The sequence below is a fragment of the Hakea prostrata genome, chromosome 10, assembly GCF_041222555.1.
Source record: "Hakea prostrata isolate BN-2017 chromosome 10, UWA_Hpros_2, whole genome shotgun sequence".
Lineage (NCBI taxonomy): Eukaryota > Viridiplantae > Streptophyta > Magnoliopsida > Proteales > Proteaceae > Hakea > Hakea prostrata.
Window position 1 is genome coordinate 2,413,860 of NC_142609.1, and position 12,348 is coordinate 2,426,207.

Here is a 12,348-nt window from a genome sequence, read left to right on the forward strand (position 1 = left end):
AAGAATAGTCTTTCAACACAGAAACATTAAAAAATGATTTCACATAAGAATTAATTGGTCTCTCAGAATGGAAATGTTACCCGATGAGTGTCTCATTGGAAAGTATTTCATTAGAAATAAAATATCTCTACATTTTCCTTGCTTAGGAGTAAGAAAATGCTGGAGTTAGATTAGACATGAACAACCAAAAGAAGGTTTAAACCAAGCTCAAAAAATGAATATGGATCACCTCTACATCATTAGATAACAATGTGTTTTCTTAACAGATAACAGATTTGAACCCCACAATAAAGGAGTGGGGTCCATAATAAAAAGTAAAAATCTATAGTCCCATGTACGATTCATCCTCTAGTGTGGGGTTTAAAATTACGAAGAACACATTGATTTCCCCTTATGGAAAACTGACCCTTAACTCCTTAGAAACACGAAGTCTCTCTTAGGAGGGTATTCATAGATATTCTTGAAAAGTGCCACAAAAGAAGCTTAAGAAAATAGAAACTAAAATGACTAAAAATATTGATTAATCAAATCAAAGTTGGTACCCCTTAGGGCCAGATGTAGAGCCGCGGATTATGTAATACTTCAATTACTATATATATATATATACCTAAAATCCAAAAGGAAAAATCAAGTTTATTATTATTCAAATCAAAGTTGGTGCTGAAATCATCCATTTCTAAAACAAGCGCGATTTATCAAAGTCATTTCAGTATTGAAGAATTTCTGGAATCAATCGTTGATAAAAGTTGATGTAAGATGACCCACAGACCCACCAGGTTTGGCAGCTTCTTGAGCTTTTCTTCTCCACTCCAATGCCTTCAATCTAGAGTTCTCACACTTTTACCCTTCCATCAACTCCCTCACAAGCTCCTCCACTTGCTCTCTCTTTACAATATCGCTACTAATCTCCATGCCTATGCCCCAGTTGGTGCACACATACAGGCAGTTCGTTTGTGGCTCTGCGAAGAAAGGCCAACAGATCATGGGCACCCCTTCACATAAACTTTCAAGAGTGGAATTCCATCCACAGTGATCTGATTTGAACTAATCTAACCAGTTGGGAACAATACCGAGGTCATTTAGACCTTTCTAAGCACATCACTGCTTTGGGTTTCCATCTCAATATCTTGAGTTTCGTCTTGAAGGTTGGTACACTTATACCATCTTGCACAGAATAAGTAAAGGAAAAAATCAATGGCAGTTAACGCAGCAATGAGATAGTAGAAGCGATCCATATGACCATAGTTGAGGTCACCAGGGATCCAACCAGGCTTCTTGTTCTTGGTTGTAATGACCATAACCATATTAACAAGTATGCTGCTAGTATAGTTTCCAAAAGAGATTGAAGCCATGCATAAGGAACTTCCGAAGCTTTTAATACCATCTGGAGCCTGACCATTGAAGAATTCTAACTGACCCACATACATAAACACTTCAGATGCTCCCACGAGCACGTACTGTGGTATTTGCCAAAGTATGCTCAAGGAGCTGCACTCTTGTCCAGGGCTTACCCTTCTAAGTCTTTCCATCTCAGTGATTCCAGCAGCCACCATTGATAGCATTCCAATGATGAGACCTACTCCCATTCGTTGAAGCTCAGTGAGTCCCTTCGGATTTCCCGTTAATTTGCTGGTGATAGGTACGAGGATTTGGCGATAGATGCAAGTGAAGATGAGGACACTACAAATATCAAAAACAGACATACTTGCAGCTGGTAAGCGGAAGTTACCAGTAGTCTTAGTGTCCATAACTGCTCCTTGCTCAACAAAGAGAGAGGCCATCTGGGTGAAAACAACTGAGTAGATGATGGTGCATACCCAGATGGGTAGCATCTTTAATACACATTTTGCCTCTTCTACTTGAGTTACTGTGCAAAGCCTCCATGGATTTTTCTCTCCAGTACTTAACTCTTTTTCTGTCACAGTTGCTGCCTTATCTAAGAACCTGGTGATCACAATCAAGGAGAACACAACAATCAGTGTATTAGCTCAGAACCCTTGAGGCATGTAGACAAAATGAACTAAATAAAGGATGAAGGATATTTCAGGAATTGAACCTGGCCAAGTTCATATTGGATTAAAAACAAAAAATGCCCAAACCACCCTGAGGTTGAATCAGATTATATTAACTGGATATCTTTGCAACCACTTACCGAAACTCATTACTGTGCAGAATCTTCCTACTCCCTTTAATGGCTGATTCTGAACCTTCCAACTCATAGAGCTTTTCTTCTTCTATGGGGAGAATCACAGTCCTTTTCTTAAAGGCCGCCATGAATACCTGAGCAACACGTGGCACTGGATTGCCACATGGCTTAAAATACTTATATCTGGGTGTCCCTAACCCATAGATGATAAGGCCTAAAACTGCTGATGCTGTGGATGCAAAGAATCCTATTGTCCATTTGCCATTATCCTCAAAATAGACTAGTATAGAGTTGGAGAATAAAGAACCAACATTCAGTGCAAAATAGAAATAGCAGAAGAATGTTGCCTTTGCATCCTCTCCCACAAGCTGGTCAGCTCCAAAAGTGGCTACAGTAGGTTGATGTCCACCATATCCTAGAGCAATTAGGTAAATTGACACATAAAAGATTGGGACACCAACTGAAGATTTAGATGTACAAGGAACAACTCCATCTCCACACCCATCTGGTTTGAGAAGAAATAACCCAGAAGCAAGTGATAACAACACCAAACCCTATAGAACAATCAAAATTTGATTAGCAACAATAGATATCTAGAACTCTCACAGTATATGTGATGAGATATTGACATCGTTTAAAGTTATTACCACCACATATATGATCTGGAAGATCCCACAGGTCAAGTATCTGCCCCAGTACGAGTCGCTTAGAAATGCGCCTACCAAAGAGAACATGTACACAGTGCCAGTCCACTTGCTAACATTGTTTGCTGCGTCTGCGTTATCTTGCCCAAGAACCCTTGTTAGAAACAAGACCAAGTTCACCCCCACGCCGAAAAAGGCAAGAGTTGCTAGACCTTGATTCACTGAAACATGGAAGTTAAAAGACGGTCACTAATGATCAAAACATACAACCAATTAAAAGCGAAAGCTACTACTGTCTATGGTGGCCTTTGATTATTGTTACCCAGCAAGAGAAATGCTAACTTCCAGCCTCCTTTTTCGTCTTCCTGATGTTTATTTTGCACAGTCGTTTTATTAATAGTACATCCACTTTGATCACTCTCAAATGAGTCTCTGTTCACCTCTTCTGTTTGTCCAATGCATTCTTCCTCAATCACCTGTACATTTTCAACGTTATTATATTATTAAAAAACGATGATGGCACCAAGTCTTGATATATCAAATTGACCAGATTGATGCTTTTGAAAATGGATCCTCTGCGCATACATTTTTACCCTTCTTACTATATATATACCTCTCTCTCCACCTTTAAATGAAAAGAAGTATGCCAGATGTTGGCACCTAACAAAGTTGACAAAGGCATCACCCTAAGCGTCGCCTAGGTATTCTGACCCCTTTTTGGGTAGGGATGCGCCACCCACCGGCCTGCGAGAAGAGGCGAGACAAACGAGATTATGTTGCCTCTTATCGCCTTGATAACCTTGGCGCACTTGGTACTTAAGATGCATGCGTAGAGCAACTCTCTCAACACTTCCAAACCCTCCCAGAGGTCGACTAGGAACTACTTTGGAGTACCTCTTCAAGCCAAACTATAGACAGGACTTTGATTCCCAATTCAAGTGGAAACATATATTTACTTGGTCTAGACACAATGCATGGTTGCTCAGCCCTCAACACATGTCCCACCCACCCACTGCCATTTAGAATGCCAGATGGTATGTGCAGCATATCCCCTCTTTTTCATTATTGGATTATATAGATGATGAATAGAGTTACGATATAAATGATGGGTAGTTTTTGTTAAGTTCAAACCTTGAGATGAATATCATTCTTACACTCTGAAGCAGCCATTGATTTCTTCTTCTGCACAGGACAACAGGAGATGTTGGGTTAGCATCTGGTGATGAAATGGTTCCAGGTTTGAAGTCAGAAATGAAAAAGAACAAAAAAACCAATTCAAAAGAAATTTTATGAGCTCCAGAGCCACCCATCACATTAAAACTCAAAAAAGAACTACAGGAAAACATTACCGAAAAAGCTGAAGTATCCCCGCAAAAAGAGAAGGAGAGCTAAGGGAAACTGAAGAATGGAGAGAGAAGTAGTTGGTGATTATCAAGAGAGTTACTTGGAGAAGTGAGGAAGGGATGAGAATATATAGAGAGGAAAGTGGGAGACAATGTGTATCATTTTCAGATATTAATATTTGTTTGTTTCAAAAGAAATGAAGGAAATATTAGTGGATGAGAAAGGAGGGCAACTGGTGATTTGGATTGTTGGAATAATCTCTGCCAAGAACTGAGTCTCTTCTTCTATGGATTCCCTCCTCAATGAGGAGGGTTAATTGCTTCACCATACCTTGAAAAGTTCAAGATCTGTTTCTCATCTCTTTTCCTTTTTCCTCCCAAATTCTTTTGCAACTTTCTTCCTTTTGAACCTTCTCTTGTCTTTATCTAATGTCTACTAGCTACGCCACAATCCATGAGGAGCAGTCACATACAGTGAGCATATGAATCAACCTAAACATTAAGCATTTGATAATCTAAGATGTGATTTACTGACTCAACCACTAGGACCATCTCATCAACTCTCTAAGCTAAACTAGCAGTTTATTTTCTTACCCTAATGAGCTATCATCGTCACATTGACCTTTTTCTTTTGTTTTTTTCTCTCTTACATTGATTATACGGTTCTCAAATATGGATTAAACCATTCTCAAACCATTAGTGTGGTGTGCAAGATTCCCCTAAACCAAGGTCATAGGGAATTGAGCCCTTCTGGATAGCATATATTAAATGAAGAGAAGACCAAATTTGCTTTTACAGATTATACAGTCAGGAAGGAGGGGAGATTCAATGGCAGCAGAGATGAACAAAACTCTGAGCTGGGTCCCTTTTGATTTGACATTGAATTAAGGATGAGACGCATTAACAATAGTTCACTTCATAAATGATCAGTCAAACTCAATTATCAGAACAAAATTTAAAAAAAAAATACTACTGCTCCAAGAAAACAGGCTAAAAATCCATTAACAACTAAAGTAAGCAAAAAAATTAAACACAAAACTAATAATCATTGATGGGTCGGTAGCTAAATATGAAATCACATACACTTTTTACGTGATTTTGTCACTGATAAGGTGATATATTCCCAGTCGATGCCGGAAACTAATGAAGCTTGGATATCAGCTATCAGATATGGCCAAGAGATCGTCGGAAACCTAAAGGAACCAGTGGAACTCTTTGTCATTTAGGGTTAAAACTGGGTTTGGTTTTCTCAAGAGTGTCTTTTCTTCCTCTACAATGCATGCAATCACCAATGAAGGAAGCTTTGATTTGGTTAACCACCAGTCTTCCAATGCAGAGAGAGAGAGAAAACAGAGATGAGTGAGGTGAATGACTGCTGCTGGTGAGAGACTTATAAACAGTGGCAGTTCAGTCTCTGAAATCTCCGTGTCATTGGGGTTTGTTGCCTTTTCTTAAGGCTACAGTTGTGATCAATTAGAACACTTTGGAATCTCCGTTTTCATAGGATCTCTTTGACAGATAGATGGGTTCTCTTATGTACATGAAATATGACTCTTGACAAGTGTAATGTGTTTGAGGCACGTGTGAAAAATGGACTAAGCAGACTAAGCATTAAAAAGACACCTGGGCAGCCAGGTGTTTGACTCTCTCCTTTTAATGAAAATTTTAAAATCTAATCGAGTGGTTTTTCTCTTGTTGCTAATAAATCTGGAATCTGGATCAACCGGATTTGATTTGGCCTGAACCAAGCCTACTATATATGAAGGAAATAGGGGTTAAAGTGGGCAGGGATGTGAATAAAACCCTGTTGATTCGGTCCATCCCAAATTCACCTTGACCCCGGTTCAATTTTAGCTTGACTTTTCAACCAGAAAAGTAGGTTTGGGTTACAAAATAATAAGCCCTAACATGATCGGAATTGGTTCGGATTGAGCTTTCGGGCCAACTCGATGCCGCTGAAATGGTGGCACTTGTGGTACTTGTTAGATGGACACTACGTGGATTCTATTGAATTCCAACCGCTCAAACATTGTTAAGTTCTTTTTTGAAAATGAGTTTTCTATATTTGGGGGGTGGATATTACATATATAAGCCGTCAGGAGGGTTTGAACATATGCTTCTCCGGGTTTGAACATATGCTTCTCCACGGAGAGATGAAATTCTCTACCGTCCTATTAACCCTCCATTGGCAAATATGGTTAGGTTCACGTGCATGTGTCTAGTGCACTTCCTGATCACTCCCACGCTTGTTTCTAGTGGTTTAATGCGTGGCATTGTACGAATGTTGCTGATCTATCATATTCAAACTGACGAGAGATGACCGGGCACATTTTTTTCAATGACCGGGAACATTTTTTTTATTTTTTATTTTTGATTACAAAACGGGATCAAAGACCCAAAAAACAAAACCAAATTAAACTAAAGCACACTACTCTTGAGAAAATCCTCTCTAAGGATGTCTGTCATTTCTTGCGGAGAATCATTGAAAAAAACAAGATCATCTCTTCCAATCAACCGCCTCTTAGACAACCAATCAGCATCTTTGTTATTTTGACGCCTCACATGACCAAATCTAACATGACCTCGAGAAGCATATAAGCTTTGAATTTCAGTAACTAATCTTCCCATCGATCCTTGCTCGTTAACTTCTGGGTCCAGTAACCTTATAGCCTTCAGCAAGTCTAATTCTATTTGAAGTGGCCATGCTCCCATATCCAATGCTATCTTTACCTCTTCTTTGATTGCGCGTATTTCCGCCTCTACTACATGGCACATTTTTTTTTAACAAAAGTATAAAAAAATTGAGATGACCGGGCACATACTCGAACCCGTCAATGAATACTCGAACCAGGACCGGACCGGTATTAGACCAGGTCCAGCACGAAACGGATTTAACGTCTCTAATCAAAATCCTTCTACTGCTACAGCTTTAAGTTTTGTGTGTGTGCATGCGAGCATGGACGTTTTTGTGTCTGCTTGAGCGTCCGAGTGTGACAAATGGGAAAACAGGTTAGCATAAAAAGGCACCTGCAGTAGAGTTTCAACTTTCAAGTCAAACGTGTTTATAGTTCTGAAGACTGAGTGAAGAGAACAATAAGGAGTTGTCCATATTACACTATTCTGGCAACTTATCACTATCAGTGATGAATATATGGTGTCCTTATCGTTGGAGATAAGCTGTCTTCCACTCTTACCATTTCCAAACTTGATCATGGGCATATCTCACTGGTCTCTTTCATTCTTGTCTTTATGCTTTGTGGTGATAGGGGTGTCAACGGCTTAGATGCCATTAATTGCAGTAAGAGTTTGTCCATATTCATCAAATTAATGAGTATCTTGTTGAGCTGTTGCGTTTGGTGTGGTGGTGCTTGTAGTGCCGAACATTATATAGACGTTACCAGAATTCTGTAAATTTCAACCTTACAAAATGTTAGTTTAATTTGAATTAGGGAAACAGATTTATTTTACTTGAGTTGATTATAATCTACACATGCTCTTGGGCTAAGATCTACGACACATGGGGGCTCACTTCTAGTGTCTTGGGTCGCCCGCTAATAATTTTATATATAAAATCTCCACGTGACATCCATCCAAAGATTTAATCGAGTCCACGTGACGTCCATTCAACGTTAGGCACCATCACGTCAAAGGCACTAGTCTAGTAAAATGAGTCAATGAAGGTTCTTGAAAGGGAATCTCGATCGGTTCTAGGGACATCAATGGGAGTGGAATGAGACAAGTCAGTCTAACCCAATTTTACCTTAGCGATCTAAGTCTTAAATGATTAAATCTAAGACCCACTTTGCTAGCGTTCTTTTAAGCCTGACATGCCCTGATTTACTTTGATAAGGTTGGATAGGCCGTGTAAGCCTTGGTTACCTTAGTCTGTTCCAAATTAACTAGCTAAAAACAAAACAATAAACATGAGTTAATGGCTCCGATGATGTTTAAACTCTTTTATGTCAAATGAGTTGATCCTAGTGTTTTTTGGGAATATGTGCTTTTATATATAGGAGATGGAGATATTACATATGCCGTTTGCAATGGCAAAGTCATGTTGGGGCCGGAGGGGACAATGGCCCCCTCGGATTTTTTTGAAAATTTAAATTATAGCTATATTTTTTTTTTTGTTATTTCTCTCATTTTACATGTGAAATACCACTATTTGGCTGCCTCCAAAAATTTAAAATAAAAAATTAAAATAAAGATAATGGGTAGAAATGTCATTCTTAATCATGGTTTTCATTAAATCCTTAGTTTTAAGGAATAAAACGTTAAATTCTAATTAAAACTAACTCATGATGCATGAATTTCTCCCTATATATTTTCATTCCTATTTATTCTCACATGAATCTCCTATTTTATTTCTATTTTTTATCTCTTTCTTTTTCTCACACGTCTCACAAAATAGTTGAGTAGTTAGCAAACATTGGAATTTTCCTAAATCTTCTCCACAGTTATCAGGTATTCACTCTCTCTTTCTCAAATTATTCATCTCTCTCACACATTCACGATTTTTCTAATATTCTTTTCATAAAGTATAATTTTTTTTTTCCGTTGTTCTTTCTTTTTCCTAAATTTTTTATTTTACTAATAGCAATTTAAATCTCTTTAGAATTCAGCCATTGATTTTATCATATCTAATCATAATCATTGATTTTTTTTTTTAATCCTAAATTTTTCTCTTAAAATTTCATTTCCTATTAATGGAAATTTAAATCTCGTTTAGGATTTCAGCCATCAATTTTATCCTATCTAATTGTAATCATTTAATTTTATTTTTGAATCCTTAAACTATCTCATAAAGTTTCGATTCCTACTAATAGCAATTTAAATTTTAAGATTTTTCAAAATATTTCTCCCACAATTTTAGCCCTTATTTTATTTTAATATATTTTTTATAATTTATTATAATTGTGGGACCCACCGTGGGTCCATCATTGGCCCATAAATATTCAGCCCCAAACTTTCAATCCTAACTCCGTTCCTAGCCATCTGCAATGGTCAAACCCACAACCTCTTTAGCATTGTTAGTAAGATACTTGGTTAAATACTTATTAACATCAACTCATATTTAATTATAGATGAACTAATTAACATAGAATTGTGTAGGGATAGATCGAGTTGGCCCATTGACTAACCTTGAACTTTACATAATACTACTCTACCAATCCCGTATTGACTACTTAACAACCAAATCAATAACTCTAAGCTGAAATTTAAATTACTGATTCAGTTGTTGAGGAGCTCATGTACTCTAGATTCGAACTGATACACTTTTATTAAAAGTTTGACATCCCTATTCCATTCTCAACAATGGCGTTTAGTCCCATTTAATTGCTGGAAAATAAACTTGACATCAATCACAAGTTGAGGATATGAAATTGCCACAATTGTTTCTAGATGAGTGGAGGATCTTGACCTCAAGAAAAGTGATCCAAAGTGAACTGCAGATCCACCTATCCATTGTGTTGGACTTTGCTAGCATAGAAAAGATAAATGTGATCGCCTACATGACTTATGAAATGGTAGGCCTATCTACAGTATATTAAAGTGGTGATGGAGAGTGCTTCTGGTTTAGCAAATTCAGAGAATAGATATTAATATATATTCACTCTAGTTTGGTTAAGTAATGATGAGAAGCACCAACCTGTGGGCTGGGCTTTGAAGGTGGCTACAGTGTGTCCGTCTTGTCATTCTTAGCTTGAAGCTTTTTAAATGGGTTTCCACCAGTTGGTACCTCCCTAAAGAAGAGCTGCTCTTGATCATGGGACACCTCCCTAGTGGCTTGCCTTTTCTTTTCAATGGTATATCTTAGGGTATGGGATTTCAATGCTTAGTATTGATTTTGGAATTAATTACTACTTAGATACGAGCTAGGGACAGATTTGAACCATTCATCATAGCACAGAGGTCCCACATCTGAAGATAGCATCAGCTTGATAACCCAATAAAAAATAGTTTTTATTGATTCGACACACAAAAAAAGTAGCCATAAAACGTAAACTCACAAGTTCTAGTACTCAAAATTTTAGTAGAAGACAACTTTGGACCATCCGAGTTAAGATCGAAAGTTCGGAAGTTGAACCTATGGACTTGGATGAACTAGAAGAAAACCCAGTTACCCTATTTGATTTCAAGAGAAGAGAGAAAGTCAATCCAAAAAACATAAAAATGAGATTTTGGCAATGTACGAAAACTTATGCTAGAGGACTCCAATACCAAGGTAAAGTATACGATTGATCCAAAAATATTTAGAGGTTTCTACCCTCCGAAGCCCGTCGAAATCGACTTTCGTATGAGGAAGATAGAGAGCCGATTGATTGGATTGGGTGCTCAATTTGATTGACCGTCCCTTACCCAGAAAAGGGCATTTTTGGTAATTTGAGTCAATAAATCACTATTTTATTGTTTTCTCACCTCATAAACAAATTGTTTATGCTAGTGGAAAGCTAAGAGCGTGGGAGAGGAGGAGAGGAGGAAGAGCTTGGAATTTGGGGAGATTCTTGCATGTGAGGAGGTGCCAAAGCACAGTTTGCAAGGATAATCGTTTGTGAAGGTAAATAAACCTAGAAACCCTTCATTCCAACTACTGTTCATAGTATTTATAATGGATGCTTGCAATAATGATGGCAATTGTAAAAGTTGAGTTGTAATGAATGCTTATTATTATTTCCATGCATGTTTCCCAATCCCATTAACTGATGAATCATGTTATATTTTCATTTTGAAACCGATTCATCCCCTTTGAGATGCTCGTAGGCGACTCTCTGAGAATTAATTAGGGCCTTTTTTATTTGGGACTAATTTTGATGATTGGAAGGTATTTTTTGGACAATACTATTGTCTCATTGAAGTCCCAAAAACCTCCAAACGATTAGTTTTCGAAATGAGCTCGAAATGGGACATTTTGGTTACAGCCTCTAGAGGGGATCAACCAAGGGCGGTCAACCGGCCCTGGCAAGCTTGACTTGCCACCCCTATATGGGTGTGCAAAGTTTTGGTTGTTTGATGTCCGGTTTGATTCCCAATCAAAACCTAACTTAGTCTTTATGTTTCTAGGGGCTTGTTGTTATGTATTGTATATTTTATTTGATTCTATTTCTTATGACTGCAAATGTTATATTTATATTCCTATGAACTGTTGTAGGACTTTGCACAAATACAAGGTAAATTGATGTTTTATACTTGTGCTATTATTCAAATACATTCAATTTATGTTTGAGAATGTGATGTGTGGATATACCGTGTGTGTGTGTGTGTGTGTGTATATAGCCAATAAGAGGGTTGTAGCTAGGTTCACCCATTATCCCTAGTGTCTATGCATTCACATTGATTCACTCGGTGCATGGTTAGTAAGTGTCTAGACGTGTTTAGCTAGTAAACACAATTGAATGCTACTACCCTTTAGTCAAGGGTAGTGAAGCCGAGTGACCCATGATGGCAATTGTTGGGTCCTATGAGCATCTAATAGGCTCACTGTTACCATTTAGTGGTCGGGTTGCATATACTAAGGTTGGGTTCATAAGGAGTCAAAAGACAGGCTTGAGTGTCGTGAGGAAACATGAGAGGCATCTACCTCAATATATGTGGATGACCATTAGATTAAGGAATGATAATCCAAAAGAGGCTTGAATGCCATTGGAAATAGCATTCCTAGGTGAGAAGGATAAATGGACCAAAAGGACACCGGCATGAGGGACGGTATCCAAATCACATATAGGATGAGACATAGTTGACCTTGCATTTGGATTAGACTTATCCTTGGCACATGCTAGTTCTCATACCAAATGGTGTTGGTGAAAGAATGGTGATCTAATCCCTAGCCATGATATGATGTGATTTAATCCCAATTACCGCGGAGAACCCAAAAGAAGACTTGAGTGTCGTGAGGGAGAGTGACGAGATTACCCAAAGGAGGCTAGTGTTGCAACTTAATGCATGTCTGCATTAAAGACTACATTTGTTAGAGTCTAAGAACATACTTGCATCTCCAATTATTATCTCATTGTAATTATATTGTATATGAATGTGTGTAACCGTGCGCGATGTATGATTATGTTAACCTCACTGAGTTCTTTGGAACTCAACACTCATATATATACACATATATACGAGGGACTAAAGAGCGAGGACACAGAGGTATACATAGAGTCATGTACTTGCTCGGACTATGCCTATGGAGTCTAGATCTTTTGAAGCCATGGAGATACCT

General features: G+C 38.0%; 1 protein-coding gene across 1 annotated transcript; it reads right to left on the bottom strand.

The window, feature by feature from the left end:
* Positions 1–665: 665 nt before the first annotated feature.
* Positions 666–4,217, bottom strand: LOC149001439 (protein NRT1/ PTR FAMILY 7.1-like). The gene is made up of 6 exons (XM_089137261.1): positions 4,140–4,217; positions 3,922–3,972; positions 3,113–3,266; positions 2,794–3,011; positions 2,153–2,700; positions 666–1,944 (listed from the first exon to the last, which is right to left on the bottom strand). The coding sequence occupies exons 2-6, from the start codon at positions 3,958–3,960 to the stop codon at positions 1,080–1,082; spliced, it is 1,824 nt and encodes a 607-aa protein (XP_088993387.1). The 5' UTR covers positions 3,961–3,972; positions 4,140–4,217; the 3' UTR covers positions 666–1,079.
* Positions 4,218–12,348: the final 8,131 nt, after the last annotated feature.